The 23,811-nt window shown below is 36.2% G+C and overlaps 1 protein-coding gene across 4 annotated transcripts in view; it reads left to right on the plus strand.

Moving 5' to 3' along the window:
* Positions 1-23,811, plus strand: part of ZNF385D (zinc finger protein 385D) — a 423,741-nt gene that overhangs the window by 312,107 nt on the left and 87,823 nt on the right. For 3 of the 4 annotated variants that reach the window (XM_042042823.1, XM_042042821.1, XM_042042824.1), the window contains one exon: positions 14,839-14,949. In XM_042042823.1, coding sequence (XP_041898757.1) covers positions 14,839-14,949 — 111 coding nt within the window. The remainder of the gene's footprint in view (positions 1-14,838; positions 14,950-23,811) is intronic. The other variant, XM_042042822.1, reaches the window with a different exon arrangement.

The raw sequence follows: 23,811 nt of genomic DNA on the forward strand, positions 1-23,811 counted from the left end.
ATGCAGTGCTTTTTGTGTCATAAAGTCAAAAATACAAGGGAGCTACAATAAGACTGTGGTAAAGGTTTTACAGGAATACTTTCAAAACTAATGCAAGTACTGAATGCATAAAATCAGCAATCAAGCTGGGAGCAGCAAATGTGCTATGTTATCTACAAAGATAACACACAGTGTTCATTTTTTCTTAGTAGCTAATTTAACTACCAAGCTTTTATTGCTGCTTCTGCTCAGTCCTTCCATTATTAGCTTAAGTTGAGATTTCTCACAAAAGTTCATCCTCGGCAGTAATAATTTGCTGCAATATAAAATAAATTACTTAACATAAAAGATCTTACTGATTGCAAATGCCAGTTGGCACTTTCTTGTTCTCTGCTGAAATGAGCACAACACATTGTCTATTACAGCTGCACGGCTACCCTGTGACCGCTCTGTGTTGCAAGTTTTAACGTTATTGCTTCTGTATGTATTTTTCGCCCATAAATTATTCTTCGCAGAAAAATGTTAATTAGTAACTGATAGATATAAAAATTGCCAGGGACAGCCCATTAATTCCATTTACCTTAATGGCACTTAGATCATAGCTTGCAGTACAGCTGTATTCAGACTGGATTATAAATGTAATTTTTTGCATCATTAACTACCCTGATTAATCTTAGACAGCAAAAGCATAATTATAGAAACACAGGACTTGCAATGTGCCAGTTTAAAGTTGTAGCTTTGCTCTTTCACATTTACATCATTGTAAACAACATTGGTTTTGAAAATTTAGACTGAAACAGTTTTTCTCCATTTCTTAATAATGAACTTGTGTCTTGTACGAATCATTTCTCATTTCTGGTTTTACTTGGGCGTTCTTAGGTTTTATTTTGTTTGTGGTTTGTTGAGGTTTTTTTAAAGTTCTTTTTGTAACATGTTTTGCTTTTGACTGCGGCAATTACTGGATATTTGCATAGTAATTGACCACCATTAGCGAGGTGTTCATTCCGATCTAAGCATATTAAGGAAAGCACATGTATTTTCTGTCTGATTTCTGTGGATGCCAGAAGATGTCATTGTGATTTTCACATTAAAGTCATCGGGCCAAACAAGAGTACAAATTCAGATACTTGTCTCAGATAGAAGCAGATTTGATGAGTTGCTGGTTTTGCAGACGGGAAATGGCAAGTTCTGCTTGAGTTCAGGTTTAATGTTAACAGCTGGGAAACCTGACCAGCCTGGTATCGTAAAAGCTTTTGCCACATGGGGTTTTCAACTTGTTTACCTTTGGATTTGATCAGCAAAAGGTGTGTTGAGTGTGTGCCTTTAGTGTGGTATTATCTTATCTATATAAAACTGATGTGACAAATCCCCACCCTGATAAGTGGATAATGCTACTTAAGTTGTGAAACTTCCAGTTGCAGTTAATAATGAGAAAGGCAAGAAGCAACAGAGAGAGAAAGAATTTGCACTGGTAATGCCATTTAAATAATCATAAATCTGAAAGGAAAACCAAAAGCAGTTCCTTGAATGACGATGGTTCAGAAATGCCATTTGTAAACATGATGGTTCTCAAGAACATACTGCATTTTTCAGGATCAGATGACAAATGTGCTGTGTGCCTCCTCATGTGGAGTGTGAACTGAAGATTCCGTAAAGGAGGCAAGATGAAAAAACACCTTTCCAATCATTAAATCAAATGGATGATTGCATTTATGCCTTTTATTATAGCATGGATTTCTTGTGTGTGGAAGGAAAAACAGACACAAGTCCATTTCAATATAACAACCAACACTATTGGTTTTAATTCTGTATTTGAGTCTCCTGCTTTCCTCTTCTTTCAAGCTATAGGCACAGCCATTGCAGAGGCAATCTGCTATGCAAATCACAGGGAAATAAAGAGTAGGGTTTTCTCAGTGCCCAAAAAGGCAGCAGCACTTTTTAAGAAGACACAGGAAAAGAGGCAGCGTTGGAGCACTGTAGTTTGCAGCTGCCCCTGAAGTACTTTTTTAGTTATCCTATCCCATAGCAGAACTGCTTGTGCCTGCAGCTGTTCATGAGAGCTGCTGGGGCAAAAGTCAGATTGTCCTTTGAAACAAGAACCAAAAGACACAGGGTGTGGTGACAGTTGACGAGAAATGCTGCTCTGAGCTAGCAAGAAGGAGTTGGTGGGCGAGGTGGTGGCTTCAACTCTGCATTCAGGCACAGACCTCCAAGGTGACCTTGAAACATTACTTACTCTCAGTTCCTGTGTGTAAGATGAGGATAATATTTCCTGGCCTCTTCAGTGAGTCACAAAGATCCTGATCATTAATGATTAATTCTGGCCCATGAATGTGTGCAGTGTGTATTAAGATCTAATCATAATTGCCAAAGCTGAGACCCAAGGTCAAGCCTTGGTTTAAACTTGTTCCATCAGTGTCAAGATAAGCAGGAGTAAGTCATGGGGGACAGGGTTCATCTCTAATATTATATCAGTATAAAGAACTTTACAGGGGCAGGAGGAATGATGTTTTCATTGGTGATGTTGTTTTTATAATAACAGATAACTAATTGAGTAGAAAATAGAACCAGCCATAGGGCTGAGAGCCCTGAAGACATCTAAGATGACAGGAGCAAACCTTGTGGGGATTTGCACTGCACTTTTTATTTCTTCTTCATTTTTTCAGCGTTCTTTCATTAGTTGCTGCTATCTTATCAGGCCCCTCATACCTATTCTGTGTTTTAGATATCTCCAGGATAGAACTTTTACTATAAAAGAGGAGACAATGCACCCTTATGATATCCACATGCCTTAAATGGTGCATAAAGAGTGAAACCTTCAAAATAAGCAAAGCTGGGCTGCTTGTGCATCATGGAGTTTCTTTTCTGGAAAGATATGCTAGCAGCACAGATTGCAGACAACTACACAATTCACAGACAATACAATTTCGTGTCTTCACATCCACAGGTACTTTTGTGAGGTACTCCAGACATGGATGATCTTGAATCAGTTAGGCCTGTGCTGTCTAGTGCAAAATCAAAAGGCTGTGCATAAGAACAAGTGGATTTGTCAAAAGTTCTAGTGCAGCTCAATTTTCATGTTAATTACCTGTCTGTAAATGGTCTTCGTAAAAGGAAATACTCAGATGAGACTTCCTATTGTGTTTAAGTTCATAATATACACAAAATCCTTTTCACCCTCACTAGTTCTAAAGACTCAATGGTACCACAGTTTCACTTAACATGAAGTGATGCCATCCTGCTGGCAGGGGTCAGCTGAGGAGATGGAAAAACTATCAGGGCTTCTTTTCCTGCAGCAGCTCAGTGTCTAGCTGCTTCATCCATTCATGTTTGCCTAAATTCTGGTTCACATCTGCATGTATTAGTTCATCTGGAGTTCCAGCCTGGAGGGACACAGAACATCCCTTCTTACTCCCTGGGCTAGAGTCTTCACCTGGTCAATGGGCCTCTGGCTACCTTGTGTGTGTCAGGATCTGTATATCACCAGTATAGTCAGAGCTGATTTGGGCATCCAGTTAGAGTTTGCTTGACTTAAAATCATATAAAGATCAAAATCAACATGAAGCAACTTTAAACAATCAGAGAATTCAAGAAAATGTGTGAACTAGTCCAGACCAATACACACTGCCATGACAGTAAAGAAGTGAATGTGTTCCACTCTGTGATATTGTCCTTTCACAAAAGCAAAAGTAACCAAAGCTGTGACAGAAAACAAAGGCTCTTATTAACTCTACATTTTGGTCTTTTTAGACATATTAATATTTATTTATGACAGTAGACGCTTGGAAGGAGAGGATTGCCATTTTAAGCCTGTTTTAAGGTATCTTGAACTCATAGACTCAGATATTTCTGTATGCACTCTGTAAAAACAGGTTTCTTTCATTCCTTTGTTTCATTTAGTTCTGGTTTGATTTACAAAAAGCTCAGAAGTCAGGATCAGACTGGTACTTCCCTGTTAATACCTTTTTTTAAATTTTAATTTTGATATGTCACTCAGATAAGACTTCAAAGATGAAATTGCATGGAAAAGTACACTGTTAATGTTTCATCTTTCTCCAAAAGATATAAAAACATGCTGAGAATTATATAATGCGTCACATTTCAGAGATGGGTAGGAAGGGATTAAAGCACTTCAAGTAGTGAATGAGCCATAACTATATTCTCCACAGCTGTTCAGTGCACTCAGGATTGCACTAATGATTTAGTCACTAAGACTGACAGGAGAGTTGGAATGAATCTCAGTGGTAATCTGTAGAGAATTACTGGAAAAGTGCAGTCACAATGTGGGTACCCAGTGAAGGTATAAGTGTGTTCTTTTCATCAAAATGGAATATAGTCCTGGTTTTTTACCATGAAGAAAATGAGACATTTCAACTGGTAGGCAGTTGGGTTAGAAATGTAATAATCTCCATTTGTTTTGAATTATTTCTTTTCTGTCTTTTCTTGCTTTCTGCTTCATGGAGTCTAAAGAAGAAATCAGGTTGATCTTAATTTTTTGGTAGAAATACCTTATTAAAATGCAAATCACCTTTGACCACCTATTTCCCTCACCTTGGCATCTTGCTCAGCTTAGTACCAAATTCTAATGCTGTTTATGCATACATAGTTACTAAGAAGAACAAGGTTTGTTTACATTATTATGTAAGCTCTTAAACTGTATCAAGAAATTATACCCTTTTTTTCCATTTTCTAATTTCATATTCCTCTCTCTCTCTTATGGAAGTGAGTATCCTGAACACTCAATCTTACCCTGGTTAAAAAAATCAGGGAGGTTTTAGAGCTAATCATGTTAGGGCAGGTTCATGACTTCTCCTGTGGTCCATAATCCGTGATCTGAGCAAAGTTAGTGTTATTTGCATGCAAGGAGATATAATGCTCTTAAGTGATCTGTATGAGGGCCATGAATTTAGACATGCACTTAATTTACCCTCATACTTAACCATTACCTGTTGTGAGGGTATATTCAGCTGCAAGTGCAAACTACAGCCCTCCAGTTTCCATATGTGAAGAATGTGAGGAGCATTAATTTTCTGTATTGAGTGCTGGTGGTGCAATTAATTTAAATGAAATTGTCTTGAATCTCCAGATATGAGGCACAATGATGATAGTTGGTCACATGGTTTTATATCCTGGAATTTTCATAAAAAGGAGAGTAGAACTCCCTTCCAAGAGAAGGAAGTGAGGGGGAAAAAAAAAAGAGCACCCATAGTCAAATAATTACACCAGCAAGTATCTCTGCTTTCACCTGAAGTGAAGTACTTGTACCAGGTTTTGAAGAAAGACAGACATGTATTAAAAGCCAAGAGAAAAATGCAGTAATTTTCTAATTACTCTGTTGTAAGAGGTTGTCAGAATTATAGCGGCTAAACAAGCAGAGCAGCTTTGTCAAATGTTTCAATTGAAATGTTGAAGTGTTTTACACTGAAACAATTATAAAATTAGAATCTGGAAAATATCTTTCTCTCCAGCATTGAACTTCTATATTTTAGCCTTTGCTTCCTGAAAATATTTGCTCATTCATGTATTACCCACCAGAACCTGGGGTAAAATTATTCTGTCCCCATAACAATTTTTTCCTTTCATGATGAAATGTATGAATTAAATTATGTGTTAGGGTCCCTTTTATTTTGTTATTTCTGATTCAACAAGTATGGCTTAAGAGTTGTAACTTCTCCCGGTGTTAACTCTTAACACACTAATATTTTGAAATGTGTTGAAATGCTATAAAATTATAGATTTGACAGAGTATTTTAATAATGTCTGAAGCATCCTATGATTTTTTTTAAGTTAAGAATAGATATCTTTAAAAATTCCAGTTATACTCTACACCTTAGTTCTTAACGATTTCTTTGGAGTCACCAGAATAAAAATGGTAAATAAGAAGAATTCTTTAAATAGGCTAAAAAAGCATGGCATGAACAGGAACTTTGCATTGCAGAATTGTTTTCTCAGTCCTTAAGCAAATACATACACAGTCACTTCTCTGAAAAACATGTAGTAGTTTTCAGAGACCACTTTGCACTCTGGTACTTGTAAGCAATTCACTTGTTAGAGTGAATCAAGTGCCTCTCTGCCAGTTCTCTGTCTGGCACACATCCTGCTGTTGTGATTAGAAAGATTCACTATTATTAAATACCAATTATAACACTTGGTACAGTTTTCTGAGATACATTCACATATGAATGATGCTATTGGCAATTTGTTGTGCAACCCTCATTAGGCCTTGCCAACCTTTTGTTCCAAACCCTCGAGCACAAAACATGAAAATGCCCTTAACTTTTTTAATGTGTTCTTTTTCTCATGAACTCATTTTTGCTTTGTTCTTGGTTGAATCTCAGAAAACAAATGGTGTTTGTGAACCTTAGGTTTTTATCTTTAGTGGTATCTTTAGAGATATCTTTAGGGAGGGTATAACATTTATCTCTTTTTGTTTTAAGTAATTGTTTTGGGTTTAATCATAGTTTTACCATCTGCCACTGCTTACTTAAGTGAGTAGATAAAAGAAGCAATCCACCCCTTCTTTCCACACCACTTTCATAATGCCTACTAGAAGTGGAATGAGTAATCTCTCACTTTCAAGGTGATCTGTTTCATGTTGGTCTGTTTTTGTGCTGCAATTGTTGTATTAAGCATTGTCCGCTAGATAATTGAGCAGTATGATAAACAATGCCACATTTGGTTGCCTTTCATCTTCTCTCCTTTGGAAGAATCTTTTAGGTCTGGTAGAATTTTCCTTTGGATAAGCACTGAGCATCAATCATGGTTTTGTAATTGAGAAGATTGTTATCCATAGTATTTTTGCTCTGTTTGATGCATAAACCAGAGAGCATATTTTGAGTTAGATAGGACTAAAGTAAGAGCTATCCCATTTTAGAAAACCAGAGAGTGGTTCTGAGAGATGTTAGGCAAGTCACTTAATTCCAGCATTTCCCAGACAACTTTATGGATTATAAGTCCAACTTGCAATTATAAAGCTGTGTTAAGTCTGTGTACCTCCCTCACAGATGAATCTGAAATCAGAAAATGTGTGGGGAACATAGGAAAGGCAATAGAATAGTAAGAACTATCAGGTATATTAAGTTGAGTAACTGGAACTGGTGTACAATTTTTGTAATTTATTTCTGAGAAAATACCATCTGTTATCTAAAAAAGAGATTTTCAAAATAAGTTAATTGTACTCGTGAACTATTCACATCCTGTGCCAGTGAAGACTGTAGGACAGCCAGTGAATAGGCTGATAATTCCCACTGGGAGTGAGGTTTCAGCTTTATATAGTCAATGAGGTTTAGGGTTATTCGTTGAACTTCTTGGACAAAACACAACACTGAGCAGTCACTCATTAGGTGAACATTGTCCATCTTCTGAGCAGAACAAAGCCAAAACCTTCTTGGGAAAATACGTGAACATACTTCAAAAACATAAATTCATAACTTGTCAAATTAAAGCTTATAGGCATTTCATGTTTTTAAGGGCTGGATCTGCAACCTTAATGTTCTTTTAGCACTTTGTGTTTCTGTATTTAACATATATACACAGATTTGTTCCAGTTTGACAGTCCTTCACATGTTGTTTAGTGTGTTTGATTAGCATAATCACTGTGTGATTATTTCTCACTAGCCTTAGCATATGCAAATTCTTGTCTTTTGATTGACAACCATTATTAGACAATCAGAGTATAAGGATTTGCATAATCTCTCCGTGGTTACAGTATTTGTGTGCAATACCACTGTGAATGCAAATCCTTTTGCTCTGACTGGTTTCTGTATATTCAAGCAGCTTGCCAGAAATACTGCTGCTGCTTCAGCATCTGATTTCTAAGTGGAAAAATCTACAAGAAGAAAAGTAACAAAAAGAAAGGAAGAAATACTAGAGTCACATCAGAAAGGTAAATAGACAACTGCTACAATTAAATAGCTCCATTAGGATAAAAAAAAGGAAAGACAGAAACACTCTTAGAGGATTTCAACAAAAGAATAAAAAGTTTACTTTGATAATCCTTTCTGAAGTAGAATTTGATTTACTGGTTGCATTGCTTGGGAAGTGACAGTAATTTTCTTTCTGATAGATACCACTTTTTTTAAAAAAAATTAATGATTCTGTAAATATTGCACATTGTTGTAGTTGGTGCATATATTTTATATTAATTATGTTATATTTAACAAGGATGAGCAATATTTCTGTTTATGTACATGGAAAGCATCAGGTTAGTTCTGCCGTTTTTCATTGATAAGAGCAGAAATGGTAGACACTGAGAAAAGATGTGCAGTGTGGAGTTCAACTCTCTGCATAATTATTCACCATAATTGTTAGGGCAATACTGAATAAATTAGCTGTAAAAGGATAAACCATGCATGGCAGCACATCTAGAACATGTATTTTAACTGTTTGACATCATATTGTTTTATTTGTATGTGAAACCAAAATATTGTTGAACATCCATTTTTTTGTGTGTGTTTAATTATGCTTACTAAGCTCTTCCCATCATTCCTTTTGAATTGTGTTCTTAGTTAGTTTATAAGATTCTTATTCACAGATTAATGTGATTTTGGAAGAAAACAGCCCTGGAGTGCGAACTTTAACAATGGGACTTGTTTCTTATGGAAATGCAGAATGCCAAATATACTTAGGATCAAATCACTGAGCTGTTGTTGAACTGCTCTGTTGCTGACCTGGTCATCAGGACATTAAGAATGTGTCAGGTAGATTTTAAGTTATAGGTCTGACACTTCTGGAAAGCATTATGTTCTGCACAAATATTTTTTTTTAAACATGCATAGTTAATAAATACTTTTATGAGTGTTGAGATTGCTGTGCACACACAGAAATGAACTGCAGTGTGTGACTCCCAGTAGTTCATGTTTTTGCTGGAAATTTTAGACCATTTTGCACATGTTTTGTACATCTTGAAAATGCAACTGCAGTAGATGCCAAGTATCTCTTGGAGAGGATGTAGCTCCCACAGAGCTGAACATTGCCCATGACATGGGCAGTCTATACAGCCAATGTAAGTCTGAGAGTCTGGGAGTTCTCCAAAATATCTAAACTTCTACATAAGTAATAATATAACAATGTAGTGTATCTAATATAATATTGCTGCATCTCTACAACTGACCACCATGATTGCAGGGGAAATGTCTGTGAATTCTTGATGCCACTGAGATCACAGAGGAGCTGCTCAGTTTTCAATTCAAAATAGTTAAATTATGCTGTGAGAAAATTTCTGGCTCTAAGAGTCCCTTAGCTATAAATAAGAGTGACTTTACACAATTGAGGAGTTTTCCTATAGCTTAACCTTTCTGTGTTTCTATAAGTATGGCACAATAATAATCGAGCAGGCAGCTTTATGTTTGAACTGGTTGGTGTTAAAATTGCATCTATTGTGCAGTTCTAAAAATGGATCAGGTTGACCAATAAGTATAATGTGGAGGACATGATATTTTGTGATTTTTTCTTGGTAATGACAAAGATTGATTAGGATTTAAACTGTTTCCAATGCTCTTACTACTTTTGCTATTAGCTGGAACATAAGAGAATGAATGAAAGGAGCCTGCACTGAGTTATCTTTATTTCTTATCAATGTTACAACCCTAACACAATGCAATGTTACAATGAAAATAACATTAAAGGAGTTATATTATGAGTAATCATATATCATTATTATAATTATATGTATAATTATATATATATTCTGAGTATGGTTTCTTGCCATTGGTCTGAATTTCTAGAAACATATTTGTTAGTAAGTACAAAATGAGGCCAAATAAACACATTGTAATATTATTACCAAATATGTTAGCATCTGGATTTTAAGAAGTTCTGGGAGGTGGTGATACCTGTGTCTCTAAATTAACTTAGCTGTTCAGGTAATGGAAGTCAGTCTTTTGGTAGGTAATTTTTTTTTTTAATTACTTCTGAAATGGTCTACGGCAATTTTTTTCTGAGAGCTTCCATGACCTGACATGTTTTCCTGCTCACCTAGTAATAAATCATAATGATCTGAGTCAATCTTTTTCTGGTAATTTCTTTGGTATTGAGATAAAAATACTTTCTTACTTATTTGACTGCTTTAGGCCTACCATATGCTCTGAACAGGCTCTAGGCATCCACATCATCTTCATCCTTCGAACTGGATGCTTTTATCTATAGACATTAGCAGATTTCAATTAATTTACTGCAAACCTTAAGCATGTGAAATGCTCATATCATGCCTTTTGGTTTTAATACACAATTAAAAAGTAAGTCCCTTTGTTTTATATCCTTTTGTGATTTGACTTTTGTGGGTCAAACTTGCATGCTTTCCTTTCTTCTTGCTTTGTTGTTGTTTTTAACTTAGGCATATTCTTAATCCTCTGGGATAAGAAGTTGCAGAAAAGCAACTGATAAAAATTCTATATATTAAAAATTTCTTGAAATTCAGGAAGACCTATGTGTTTGAATTTCATCTTCAGCATAAAACAATTCTTCACACACACACACAGAGACAAAAGAAAACACTTAGAAAGTATTTGTGGAAAATATGTAAGATTTACCTTTCCAAAGGATCAGATTTCTCTGTATGTAAAATACACCATGCCAGGTTCTGCATTACACAGATATTTAATGAAAATTTAATGAGATGATGACTTGGCTACAGAAAGCCTTCAAGGATAACAGCTTTGGTGATTCTGGAAAAGTGTCCCAGGCAGGTAGGATAGCAAGGGATCTCCTGGGTCAACTTCTTGGTGATTTCGTGGTAACTGTTTCCTCCAGAAAAGTTCATGCAGTAGCCACTCCTTTCATCTGCAGTCCACAAAATAAAGAGCATTTTCATGCTCTATAGTGAGCACAATAACAAGGAATACGTCTAATGTCGTAGGTCTGACAAGACTGAATTTAACACAAGCAAAACCAAATTATAGTGAAAGGGTTAAAACTAAGAAAACTGAGTAAGGGGCCAAGTTCTATCATGCCTTTGGTTTAAGCCTGGATTTTCCTGAAGTAAGGTATGCTTCTGAAGATTTTGGGAAGGGAGTACAGTATTTGATCAAAGAACGATCATCTTGCCACAAATTTCAGCTTGAATAATTAAGACACAGATGATGTAATTGGTGTGCACGTATTGAAATAAAAAAATGAATTAACTTTTATATTTGTCTTCATTGCCCAACCTAATAGTCATCTTGTGGTTTGCAGTAAACCTTGAGCACTGCGCTATCCTTAGACTGACCACATGGAGAAGCGTAACATATAGATAATGCCTGGTGCTGGAGAGTAGAGAGGCAAAAGGTGATGGACAAGTGGAACACAGTGCGGCTCTCAGAGCAAACTCTTTGTGCTTTAACTTACAGTGCAAATATATTGTCAAGAGGAAGTAAAGAGACATCTTGCCAGCCTTGGTCTTCTGCACAGCTTTGACAGCTGGATGACAATCTTTCATGTGAATTGCAAACTTCTCTGTCCTTCACTTCAAATGAGAGTAAATTAAATTACTTTCGTCTAATAAATAAAATCCAGAAATTGTAAAATAGCACTAGTAATAAGTACAAAGCAGATTTTATCAAAGTTTATCATGATAACTTTTATTTTGAAGGTGCATACAACTTACATAAGTTGAAATAAAATTTATATGTGGAATTAGTAATGTTCAGTAAGCCTAGATGTGCTTGAAGATGCTTTAAAGCATCTCACCACTTCCTGATTATCTCAGCTATATGATATTATTTTCCTCTTTATACTTCCCTGCAATTCTTGCTCTCTGTTTTCTACAGTCAGCTAGTTCTATTCCTCTGACTCTCAGCAGGCCTCCCCTCTGTCTTCCAGTACCTGTGAGTACTGAGTCCTTACCATGCTGCACCTAAGTATCCTGTTGCCTCTCAGATTTCCTGCATAAAACTTGTGGAGGGTTATCTGGTGCTTTTGGATGTTTATTTGGATTTCATGTATTCGTGATGTTTCCCAAATGAAATCTCCAGGGAAAAATAATAATGTTAAATACCCCTCAAGCATTTTGTCCCAACTTTATTAGAATCTGGTGCTAAATGTTTAAGTTTAGCTGTGCTTTGCAGTATCAAAGAACAATTCTCCCATCCTTGGAAGTGCCCAAGACCAGGCTGGATGAGGCTTTGAGCAACCTGGTCTAGTGGAATGTGTCCCTGCCCATGGCAGGGTGTTGGAAATAAATAAGCTATAAGGTCCTTTCCAACCCAAACAATTCTATGATTCTATGATGCTCTGTACTGGCAGAGAAGAAGGGATTATTATTTTGAAGCAACTTTTCTCAATTAATCTGAAAGCCATACAGAACACTTCTTTATTTAGAGCCACAAACACAAGTAATCCTGTTCACAGTCATGCCATATTAGCTCTGTATCTAGAAGTTTACATCTTTAAAAACTCAGAGGGAAGTGCAGATGGGTTTCTGCATCAGCACATAAACAAGAGAAAATCTGTGGTCTTATTAGGAAAGAAACCCTACATTTTTCCGTGAGGCCAAAATAAAATTAAATATAACATAGAGTCAACTATTCTACACATTCGTGATCTTTTTAATTCTAAAAAATATTCTGTCTCATTCTCGATATGTAACCATCAGTTGTCTCAGAAATCCAACCTCATTTGGAGCTAGAATACTTATTCTGAAGATGGGTAAATCCAATTTAAAAAAATACAGTCTTTCCATCTTGTGAACCATGGTAGTATCTTTCATTTAACCCTTAGAGCACTTCTTTCAAGTCATTATCTCACAATGACTTGGCTTTCTCAAGTCATTGTGAGATAATGGGCACTTGTGCAATAGTGGGAAAGACTAACATGTTAACACTGAAGGCCATTATCTCACTTTATCTGATGAGTGCCATAACTTGAGAAAGTGAACAAAGAAACTCTCTAAAGCATCTCACAGCTGTGATTAATGTGAAGGCAAACAGTTACACTGGATCAAGGAATGCACAATTTCTTGTTACCATGTGCTGAATTATCCATATATCTGAACTTGAGGTTTCCCTAATTACTTTAGATCTGCAGTGGCAAAAGGAACAGAATGTCTCCAAACTTAAACAGCACAGAATTAGCATCAGTTAAGACCAGGTCATACTTTAGTGTTAAAAATAGCAAGATACAGGTCTATTGATTGATTCTTCTGGCATAAGAATTCACCTCTCAGATAGTGGAGCAGTCAAAAAAGAAGGGCTATTACTATTTATTTACTTTACTACGTAGTGGTGTTCTTTCTGGTCTATATAATAGTATTTTTGGGTTTGGGGCTTTTTCAAGATCATGTTACTCAGTAAAAGGAGTGCTCCTAGGGCATGGTTTGATCACTGCAGAAAGTCTTACACAGCATGCTGTCATGTTTCGGAGCTTGATATACTCTGCCCTTAGTCCTTGGTGTTATTTTGGGGTTATGTTACAGTGGCATCCCTAGTTTCTAGGTGGGTTTGGTGTTCTTTTGTGCAGATCCTTACAAAAATGTGTGACATGTTTCACATCAAATTGAAGAAGATGCTCAAACTGGGAATTTTTCCAGTCTGTTCTACCATTCTATAAAGCTCTGCTGTTTTTCTTGGGTTGTTTTTTTGTTTTTTTTTTTTTTGGGGGGGGGAGGTTGTGTGTGTGTGTGTTTAATTTTTTAATTTTTTTTTAACACATCTGATTTTCTTTTCAACAGTAATTAATTTAAAGACCTTTTTCATATCTGACACTGAACAGCTGTCAGGTGATACAAAAATTCTGTAGTGATCTGTTCTGGATTCACTGCAATACAGGCCATGACTGTCTACCATTACAGATTTCATGAATAATTGATTACTCTAAGGAAAAGCTCTGATTCTTTATTTATCAAATAACCCTTTGCCAACAGACTAGAAAATAGTGAATCATGGAGACATGGGCATGGAAAGAGATGGGGTTTTTTTCACAACATACACAGATTATGCTCTGTGGATACTGGTCATCAGAATTAGTCAAAATATGTGGTTTTTTACAATTCAAAGATAAAAAATATCAGTGGCTTAACCAAGTGGTTGCAAAGCTATTACCAGATTTTTAAAGTAGCTGTCAAATGTTTTTTGTGAAAAATAAATAAGAATCATTTTTTCCAATGAATTTTGGGAACATGATTTCAATCCTCCAAGTAAAAAAAACCATTGAGTAGTTTTTCTGAAATTCTCTGCCAAAATGGTAATTTTTTTTATAGGGACCCTGACTTACAGGCACTATCAGATCAGTATTCTGGTAGAAGTCAGCTCAGAATAAACCCTTTCATAAAAGTCCAAATTCATCCTTAAAGCAGAGTTTTCTCAAAATAGTTTCCTCCAAATGACTGTGAAAATAATCTCTGGAGGATTTGTATCTTTCATAAGTTGTGTAGATGGTGTTTCAGGGAAGAGATTCATTTATTGGTTCATGGGATATTATATTATTTTTATAATACTGAGCTATTGTGTGCTATTCTGGAATTATTTGTACATAATATTCTTTCACATTTTCATTAATCCTTTTCTTAGCAATTTTATTTAAAATATTCTTGTTTTATTTATCGAGCTATCTTTTCTCTGATCTAAAAATCACAAATTGGTGTTTGCATAGGTAAACTTGTTCAACATTTACAGCTTTTACCTTTCTTCAGTAAAGGGATATTGGTGCATATAAAATTGAACTAAAGGTGTATTTCAATAGTATCTAATGACACTTTTCTTTGTTCCTTTCTGCATAAGCTCTTTGTTTAACTGCATGAAGAAGAAATACTCGTTTTCAAAGAAAAATAGTAGTTTTCTGTAGATCATGGTATGGCATGATGCAGAATCTGTTTTGAGATTGTAGATAATATAGCACACAGTGGAACAGCAAAAGCTTTTTATTTTTCTTCTTCTCTCTTCACAGATGGACCCAATTCAAAAAGCTGTAATAAATCATACATTTGGAGTTCCTCTTCCTCATCGAAGAAAGCAAATCATATCATGCAACATTTGCCAGCTGAGATTCAATTCTGATGTAAGTCGATCATTTTGTATCAGATTAGAAATATGTACTTATCTTCTAGGATGTGCCATAATTTTCATAAATTGAACCTAAATGAAACGTTGTGATTTCAGTTTGTCTCTCAGCAGATGAAAAGGCTGTAAGATGTTTCAAATAAACACAATGGTTTGGTAGTGTTTATACACCCAGCCAGATTTTCCCTGCCAATATATCACTGTAAGCTCATCAACTTCAGTTGTGCTGCACTGAGTGTAAATAGGAAAAATTGACAGATCCATTACTGCTAATAAGGCTGGTATATCTGCTGGATCCTAATTTTTCTACCAGTCTTGGATATGTTTACCTTCAGTTGGCTCCTACCTTGCATCCTGTCATTCCTCCAGCAATGAAACAGAGCAAGCTGAACTGGAGATGGTCTCTAACACACCGAGGAAACCTGTCTCCCATAATTACCCAAGGAAGCTGTGCTGTGGTGCTCCTTGCCAAGTAATACCTGTTGTGTCACAGAAAAGCCTCTTAGGTTTTAACTCTTCTGTTTCCTTCTCAGAATCACTGTGTATGCAGACAAAACCTGAAACACTACAATATATTTTCTTCTGCTATTCTAGTCTCTTCAGGAAGTTTCTTCACATGGGCATTGCTAGTGGAAACTAATCTTCCCCTGTCTTTATTGCACTACTTAATTTAAATATGGAAGTTACTTCTGTCAGAATAAGCCACAAGCTTCCTTCCTAATTTTAGTCATAGGAAGAAGTGAAATAATTCTTGTGTGCTCCTGCTTCTTTACAGGCCACTATTTATATACATTTTGTACTATTGTTAATTTATTGATTAGTTATCAAAGCCATGAGTTTGTCAAAAACTTAAATTGAACCTTGATGCCTAGTTTTAGGGATTTCCCACCTGGGAGTGAAAACAATGTAGTTCTTTTCATTCCCCTCAGCTTTTTAGCCCTTGGAAATAATTTTTAAAATATCTCAGTCACAATTTCCGGACCAGTCAGCATCACATAGTTAATTTTACTGATGACTCCAGGTTATTTAGTTCATTTACTGAATGGATGGACACCTTCTCTTCTAACACTGACATAATTCTCGGAGTGGTACAAGGAAGGGTAATACACTCTGGAATTGTCATGTCCCTCACAGATAAAAATAGATGAGTCGAATTAGGTTCTTCCATTTAGAAGCCAGATGCCAAAATTAGGACTGTGGATACTGAGTCATTCATGAGGAGAGGATGATGGAGACTTCTGGGCCACAGTGGATCTTACCAACTAAACAGCCCAATTTATCACTCAAAATTTTCAGCTTTTTCAGCTTTGTCTTAGGAAAAAGCATGTCACGCTGAACCAGACATAGTGTATAGCTGAAAGAGGTATCAGATACTTCAATGTTACATACTAGAGTGAAACACCCCCTTTCAAAGAGGATACACTGTTTGTTTGTCTGCAAAAAGATCCAGAAAAAGACAAGATGAACACATCAGTAAAGTTACTTAGTCATTAGCAGTTACACAACTTGGATTGACATGTGGAGTGGAAAATTTTCCAGCTGAGAGAATCTAGGCATTTTCCAGAATAAAATGTTTGAAGTAAAAATCCCTCTGCACAGAAACAAACAAGGCATCAGTGGACACTGATACTTTTTACTCAGAGGACTACTCTGCTGCCATACAGGTCTTTTTCTGCTGTTCTTAGAAAAGATTCTGAAGAAGAGAGAGGGAAGGAGCAGAGGCCATTTTCAGAGTCACCTACAGTGTCCAAAAAACGGGTTTCAGAAGGAATCTATTAATTTAAGCTGTTCACAGAAAACTCTTGGAAGACTAGCTGATATTTATCACACCTTCAGGTGTTAGAGGCTTGAACTCAAATAGCCAATATTGTTCAGAAGGTTGTTTAATGCTTCCCTCTCTCTAATAGATCAATATTATCTCTATGGAATGGGGAGACCTTCTTGATGAGTATGTTTCACTTTCCATTTTTAATATTCACCTAAGTTTTAAAGCAACCACGGTGTTGATTTATGGAGAGATTACGATCCAAAATCCACCCATTGATTAACCTGGAATGATATCTCTCCCCCTTTTCACTACCACACTGAGGCAATTTGTGGATATCTTTATGATGGTCTCTTCTCATTCCAGTGCTTATAGTTATTACTGCTGGAAATCACAAAGTGCTCTGCTGAGGTTTTCAAGAAATAATTTGTAGTCAGAATTCCACTGCAGTTTAGGAATGTTTTTCTGCAACATGAAGGGAATAGGCAGAGCTATTTCCTCCATTGCTTAGGTAATTTTGAAATGTCCACCCATGTTTGAAGCAAAAATGTGCTAAACTAAAGATTTAATATTGGGATTCAAAGAAAAGACTGCTTCGAAGAAAAAGAGCTGTTAGCTATCATTTTTTGATACCTCTATTACGAATGGCAAGCACACACATTGTAATTCTTTCTCCTATTATCATGAAAAAGTTTTCATTTACTCAATATTCCTACCTTTCATTTTCATCATGTTTTGTTGAACACGATTTAAATCCATAGCAACAATAAATAACTTTTCTGTCTAGGAACCTTGGCTTTGTGTCTATTCTACCAATATGTCTCTAGTTTTAGATGTGGGAGATAGGTTTTATCAGAGAGTAATGAATAGAAATTCCATTTGCCTGCTACACAATATTATGAAAATGTTTACAATAAACCTGGTCTGTGGTATTTTTTTTGCATAGAATACACAATTTTCTCCCTTTCAATACAGATTTCTTTAAGAGCAGCAGGGCTTTTTTTTCTGGTTACATGGTATCAAAATTCCATTTCAAAAAAAACGAGAAAAGGCAGTACAATAGTCTAAAATCATTTAGCTTCTTTGTAAAGGAGTTATCTATACATCTTCATGACAGCTGTGTGTTCAGTATTTCTTTTTAAAATAGCTCTCATACAAGGTAAGGGAGGAATGTGCAAATAACCAAAGCCTTTCCATGCTGAGAAAAAACATTAGAACAGCAGAGGTAGGTTTTGTGGAGTCCATTCCAATAAATTTTTTTTTTTTTAAATTCAGACAAATCTAGATATATCATTTACACTCACATTGTGCATTCAGTCGAATTCAGTGAAAAGTTTAAATATATGCTTAGCTGCAAGTGCTTATGTTGCCACTTAGATGTTTGCAGCTGCTGAGAGCTATTGCAGCAGTAAATGCATGCTTCATAGCAAACATTAAATATCTGCTAAAAGTATCTGTAAAATGAAGTCCAGCTGACCTCAGTAGGATAACTCAGGTGCCTGTAGGTAGCTGTAGGAGTAAATTTTCTGCTTATGGCCTGGAATAAAAGGAAAAAAAACACTTACTGAATTTTCCATCCTTGAGTATTTGATCTTCCTTTGCCCACATTTCTGATTTTATTATTTGATGAAGTTATCTAGTTATCAGTATCTGTCAACAAGGTCAATTTTTGCAAAGGGATTACCTTTTTCTTCCCTCTCATTTAATGAGATGGCTGAGTGATGACCTAGTTTGCCTTTAAAGAAAGGTTGGGCAGCATTCTGATGTGTTCACAGGACTTGAATTCCATTATGACACACTTAAAAAATATTTCCAATTACATGAGCCAGAAATTATTGTTTGATTTAAATAGCAACAGTAGTAATATTTCCCTGCAAATCAGGGGTGCTCATCAGTCCTCATTTGTTGGATTTTTACCTCATTTTTAGCCATCTCTATGAAACAAAGGTATCACTGAATTGATATATTGTTCCACTGTATGAATTTGTCAGGATTCAAAAGGTGCTCTTCCACTAAAACAACAGTGAAGGATTTTTTTGAGGATAAGGATGCAATAAAATTCTGCAGTATTTGCCTGTAGTTCTAATTTCTGTGGGGAAAGAAGCAGGACCAGAGGACTAATATCCTATTTAGTCTATGCTTGATATCTAGAACAAAAGATTAATGTATCAACTTGTAAGAGCCTAGGGTATAATAAGGCGATAATAAACAGTCAACATGAATTTGTCAACAACAAATCACGTCAAATGAATCTAATTTTTTCCTTTGACAGGGTAATTGGCCTAATGGATAATAGAGAATAAATAGATGTGACATATTTTGGCTTTAACAAGGGTTTATACAGTCCTATGTGACAGTCCTGTAAAGTAAGTAGGGGAATATGGTCCAGGTGAAATTATTAAAAGTTGGTTGCAAAACAGAATGAAGAACTGCAGTGAGAGTAGTTGCTGAGGGTTTCCTGTCAAAACAGAAGATTACAAGTCAGGATTTGCAAGAGTCTCTTCCATGCTTGCTGCTACTCTAATTTTTCATTAGCAGTGTGCCTGACAGAATGGAGTGCACATATGCCAATTTTGTGGTTGACATCTAGATGGAGGGTGGCAGCCTCTTGATGGAAGGTGGGAAGTTCCAAATCTCAGTCCAAAATTATCTCCAGTTGGAGAAAACAGTCTGGAATTCTGACAAGTGCAGTAAATAAAAGCATGAACTATTGTGCTTATGCTGGAAAAAGTAAATGCACAAGTACTAAAATGAGTAAATGTCAGGCTTAATGGCAAAAAAGAAATTATAGTGAATCATAATCCAAATATGATGGCTAATGCAGAAAAAAAAAAAGAAAAACTCACCCAACTAATCCTATGATAATTTTTTCCCCCAAATATGACATTTATCAATAAGTATTCCACAGCAAATATTCAAGAGCAGCCCTACAGAGAAGGACTGGTGTGCTTGTGGATAGAGGCTGGACATGACCGGACAATATGCGCTTGCAGCCCAGAAAGCAAAACAAGTCTTGGTCTGCATCCAAAATAGAGTGGGCAGCAGGTCAACTCCAAGAGCTCCACTCTTTTGAGACCCGAGCTCGAGCACTGCATTCAGCACAGGGATCCTCAGCACAGGAAAGACATGGAGCTGTTGGAGCGGGTCCAGAGGGGGGACACCAAGATGATCAGTGGGCTTGAACACCTCTCCTGTGAGGAAAAGCTGAGAGAGTTGGAATTGTTCAGACTGGAGAAGGGAATGCAGTAGTGATCGCTGTGGCCTCTCAGGACTTAGAAGAAAGATGGGAACAAACTTTTGGATAAGAGGTAATGGTTTTAAACCTGAAGGTCAATTTAGAGCAGGTATAAGAAATAAGTTTATTAAAATGAGGGTGATAGAACACTGGAATGGGTTTCCCAGAGAGGTAGTGGATGCCCTATCCCTGGAAATATCCAAGGTCAGGTTGGACTGACCTCTGAGCAACCTGATCTAGTTCAAGATGGTCCTGCTTCTTGCAAAGGTGCTAAACTAGATGACCTTCAAAAGGTCCCTTCCAACTCAAACTATTCTATGATTCTATGAGTTTAAATTGGCAGTGCCTCGGGTGAAGAATTATTTGTAACAGTGGTCATCACACTCCAACTAAAGCATAATTAGTTGCAGAATTTAGAACACACCCACTAGTATGACAAGACATGAAAAAAATTCTCTTAGTTAGGGAAAGCAGAAAGAGCTGGATTGATGTACAGCAAAAAATATACAGGAAAATATAGTAGGTTATCCATATGTGTAAGGGGGTTAGTAAGAGTTCAGTGACCAATTGATCTCTGTGTTCCTTGGTTTTGATAGATAAGTAAATTTGGCTAATTCGTCAGATTAATTTGATTTAAAAGATTTTTTTGTTGGACTGCTTCATGAAACAATTTTAGCTGTAATGGTAGTGAAGTTCTGGAAGGAATCCCATAGGGACAGTTGAGGGGTGATTGTTGGCAGAGAGTGTTCACAAATTAAGCACCTATGTCTGAGGATGGACAAGAAATGGTGAACATAATCCCACACCTGAGAGAGGCATTATATGACATCTTGCTTGATTAATTTAAAAATCTCTCTCTGTGGTTTGGAAGGTATAATAGAGACTTCATTCCTCATCCATGCCCAATGACTGTCATAGCTGGCCTCCAGCCTCTGTCTTGAAAAGAGAGGGGAACTTTGAAATATTGGTCCATTAAGAACCAGGAAAGGCTGGTACAGTCAAATGCTACAAGTTATTTAGCAGTTTACCCTTCTGATTTGAAATCTGCTGTTTTTCAATTTCCAAAGATATGCTTAAATGGTATTTGAAGCAATCAGTACTATTTGTCTCATTCACTGTTCTGTTTGTGGCTATAGCCACAGAGTCTTATTCTTTGCATGTCTTGTTGTGCTTCCAATTATGGGTTAGATTCAGATTTACAATTAAGCAAGACATTTAGAATCCTGGTTTGGTATAAACCAAATAATTTCTGCTTGAATTGTAATACTCATTTTTTTTAACCAAAGTCACTTTTGGCAGGTATTATTAGCCACCAAGCACCTTTCTTGATTGATTGATTGATTGATTGATAGATTATCTTTGGGCATTTAATTTTTTGTCTTGTCAAACCAATGTGCCTGTGTTATATGAATTCATCAGCCTAGTTCTTTAAGGAGATGCTTTTATGTAAATGTTTACAGATGCTCAGCATCCCCTTAAAATGAGTATTACTATATGAGGGTATAGTATTGACTGCAGCAGTTGTACCTGAACAAGAATAAAAGTTCATCCAGATTTAACTCATTCATGTATATATGTAGTTGATATATTTCTGTAACTGTCTGTATATATTCTGCTTCTTTCTCATAGTCCACCATATTTCCTGTACTATGGAGTTAAGTGTAAGGAGAAACAAATGCTGATTCCAGTTGCAGAATTGCACATGCTGTTTATTTGAGATCAGAATGTGAGTCAAAATGGAAATACACTCAAAGGGGATATTTTTCTAGAGGTACTGGCCTATGGTATTCACTGTATAAAGTGCAAGTAATCACAGAAAGTGATTAGTGTGGTGATTTCCATGGGGTACTGGCATTTGCATCAATAAAATATAGAAACTGTAAAGAATTGCTAGCAAAATATTTCATTATTTGATTTTTTGGCATTGCAATAGTCTAGTCAAATAGCACTGAATATTTTGCACTTACACTGCATACATGAATAATTTGAAAACAACCTGGTATGTACTCTGCCCAGTATGATGTTCAGTGGAGTCTGGTTTTGTAGGCTTAGCCTGCACATTTTAGAAGCATTACCTCCTCTTTCCTAGAGCATAGTTTTAAAGACTGTAATATGAATTGCAGTCAGATCCTGTGCAGGTCTGGTCTCTCCCATACTAGAGCATTCAAGCTTTTAAAAATTATTTTTATTTTCATTTTTTTAAATATTTATTTTGAAAGAAAATAATCTTAATTTGCTTATATGTAAACTTTTTCATGCAGGAAATAAGTAACTTAATTTATAGATTATGAATTGCAGAATAATCTGGATTTAAGAGTAGTAATAAATTTTCACATAACCTCTAGTTTCTTAAAGCATTTCTAAAATGCTTAAGTAGAAAGTATAATTAATTTCCTTTTGTTGTAGAAAGTACTTTTCCCATAATTTTCACTTTCTATACAGTAGTTCTATGAATCTGTACAACCTAGAAGCAGAAGTTAATCATATCTGACACAGTACCTTCTTTAGTTTTGAAGTACTTTTGATGTTTGAACTCCAGAGTACTTTTGGAGCACTTTTGGTGTTGAACTGAGCCCTCTGACTGATATCTTAAGGTTGTGACTATTACTTTGCCTCTTAAGAACTTTCAGCAATCTAAATATTTTGTGTGACACTCAGTAACTGCTGTGAGTGGTCTCGGTGTGGTGTGCAAGCTGTGGAGTTCTCTAGACAAATTCACTACAAAAACTCTTGATAATCCTTGTCCTTATCTCCTGTCTTTTAATGAAAGTAACCTATTCTGTCTAGAAAATCTGTCCTGTTCCAGAACGTGGAGCAGCCTGGGGGTATCAGGCCCACTGGGACATTGCCTGAGGTCAAGAAGACAGTAGGAAAGAAGAAGGTTTTAAGTGACTGAACTTTAAGAAAGCACATTCTTAATATCAGCTGTTTTGTCAGGCTGTTGCTGGTGGGGAGAGATGGAGTGCCTTGGTGTTCCCTATGTTCCTATTACAAGACTTACACTTTCCTCTCAAAATTCACTCTCTAGTCACATTCAGCAGTGGTAGTACAAGAGAGAGTGTCTAAATGAAGCACTGGAACGGGCTCCCAAGGGAAGTAGTTGGCTCACCATCCTTCAAGGTAAAGATGGGTAGATATTGTACCTAGGGACTTGGTAATGCTGGGTTAACAGTTGGACTCGATCTTAAATGTCTTTTCTAATCTAAACTATTCCATATATCCAGGAGAAAAGAAAATCTAATACTTTCAGCTACCTGGTCCCTGAACAAGCAGGGTTGAGGAGAAATGTCTAATGTTTATGTCAAGTGAATATCAGAGTCACTATAGGAACATGATTCTGGAGAGATTAAAACATTCAGCTGATCATCAGGTGTTGCTGTGTAGGACTTGGATTATGTAAAACTTAAACTTTTTCATTTTCATTTGGCAGCTCTTGCTTCCTACCTCTGCTCATCCTATTAGGTTATTTCATTTTCAAAGCTCTCACTTATTTTGATAAAACCAGTCAAGTGTGCAGAAGGTTTGACATCTCTTTTAAATTACTAGATTTGCCAAAAATTATATGTGAATAGGCAATTGCTCTCTCTGATAGTCCTGTTTATAAATAGCAAAAGATTAATGACCAGTATTCTGACATTGAATATGAAGACAAATTAGTTTAAAAGGTTTCTGCTTCTGGCACTGAAGAGAATGGTTGCAGTATTTGCCCTTTTGGGGCCAACTTTTAACTTCACGCGGACATGGATCTCAGAACTGCAAAGAGCTGAAGGAAAGGCAGAGGTGATCACAGTTAATAAGACAGAAAGTTTGAAATAAAAGCAACTTCCCTCCACATCTGTGTGTGTTACTGTCAGAAATTT

The sequence above is a fragment of the Corvus kubaryi genome, unplaced genomic scaffold, assembly GCF_017639235.1.
Source record: "Corvus kubaryi isolate FWS band 111438036 unplaced genomic scaffold, C.kubaryi_AGA036_p1.0 37398, whole genome shotgun sequence".
Lineage (NCBI taxonomy): Eukaryota > Metazoa > Chordata > Aves > Passeriformes > Corvidae > Corvus > Corvus kubaryi.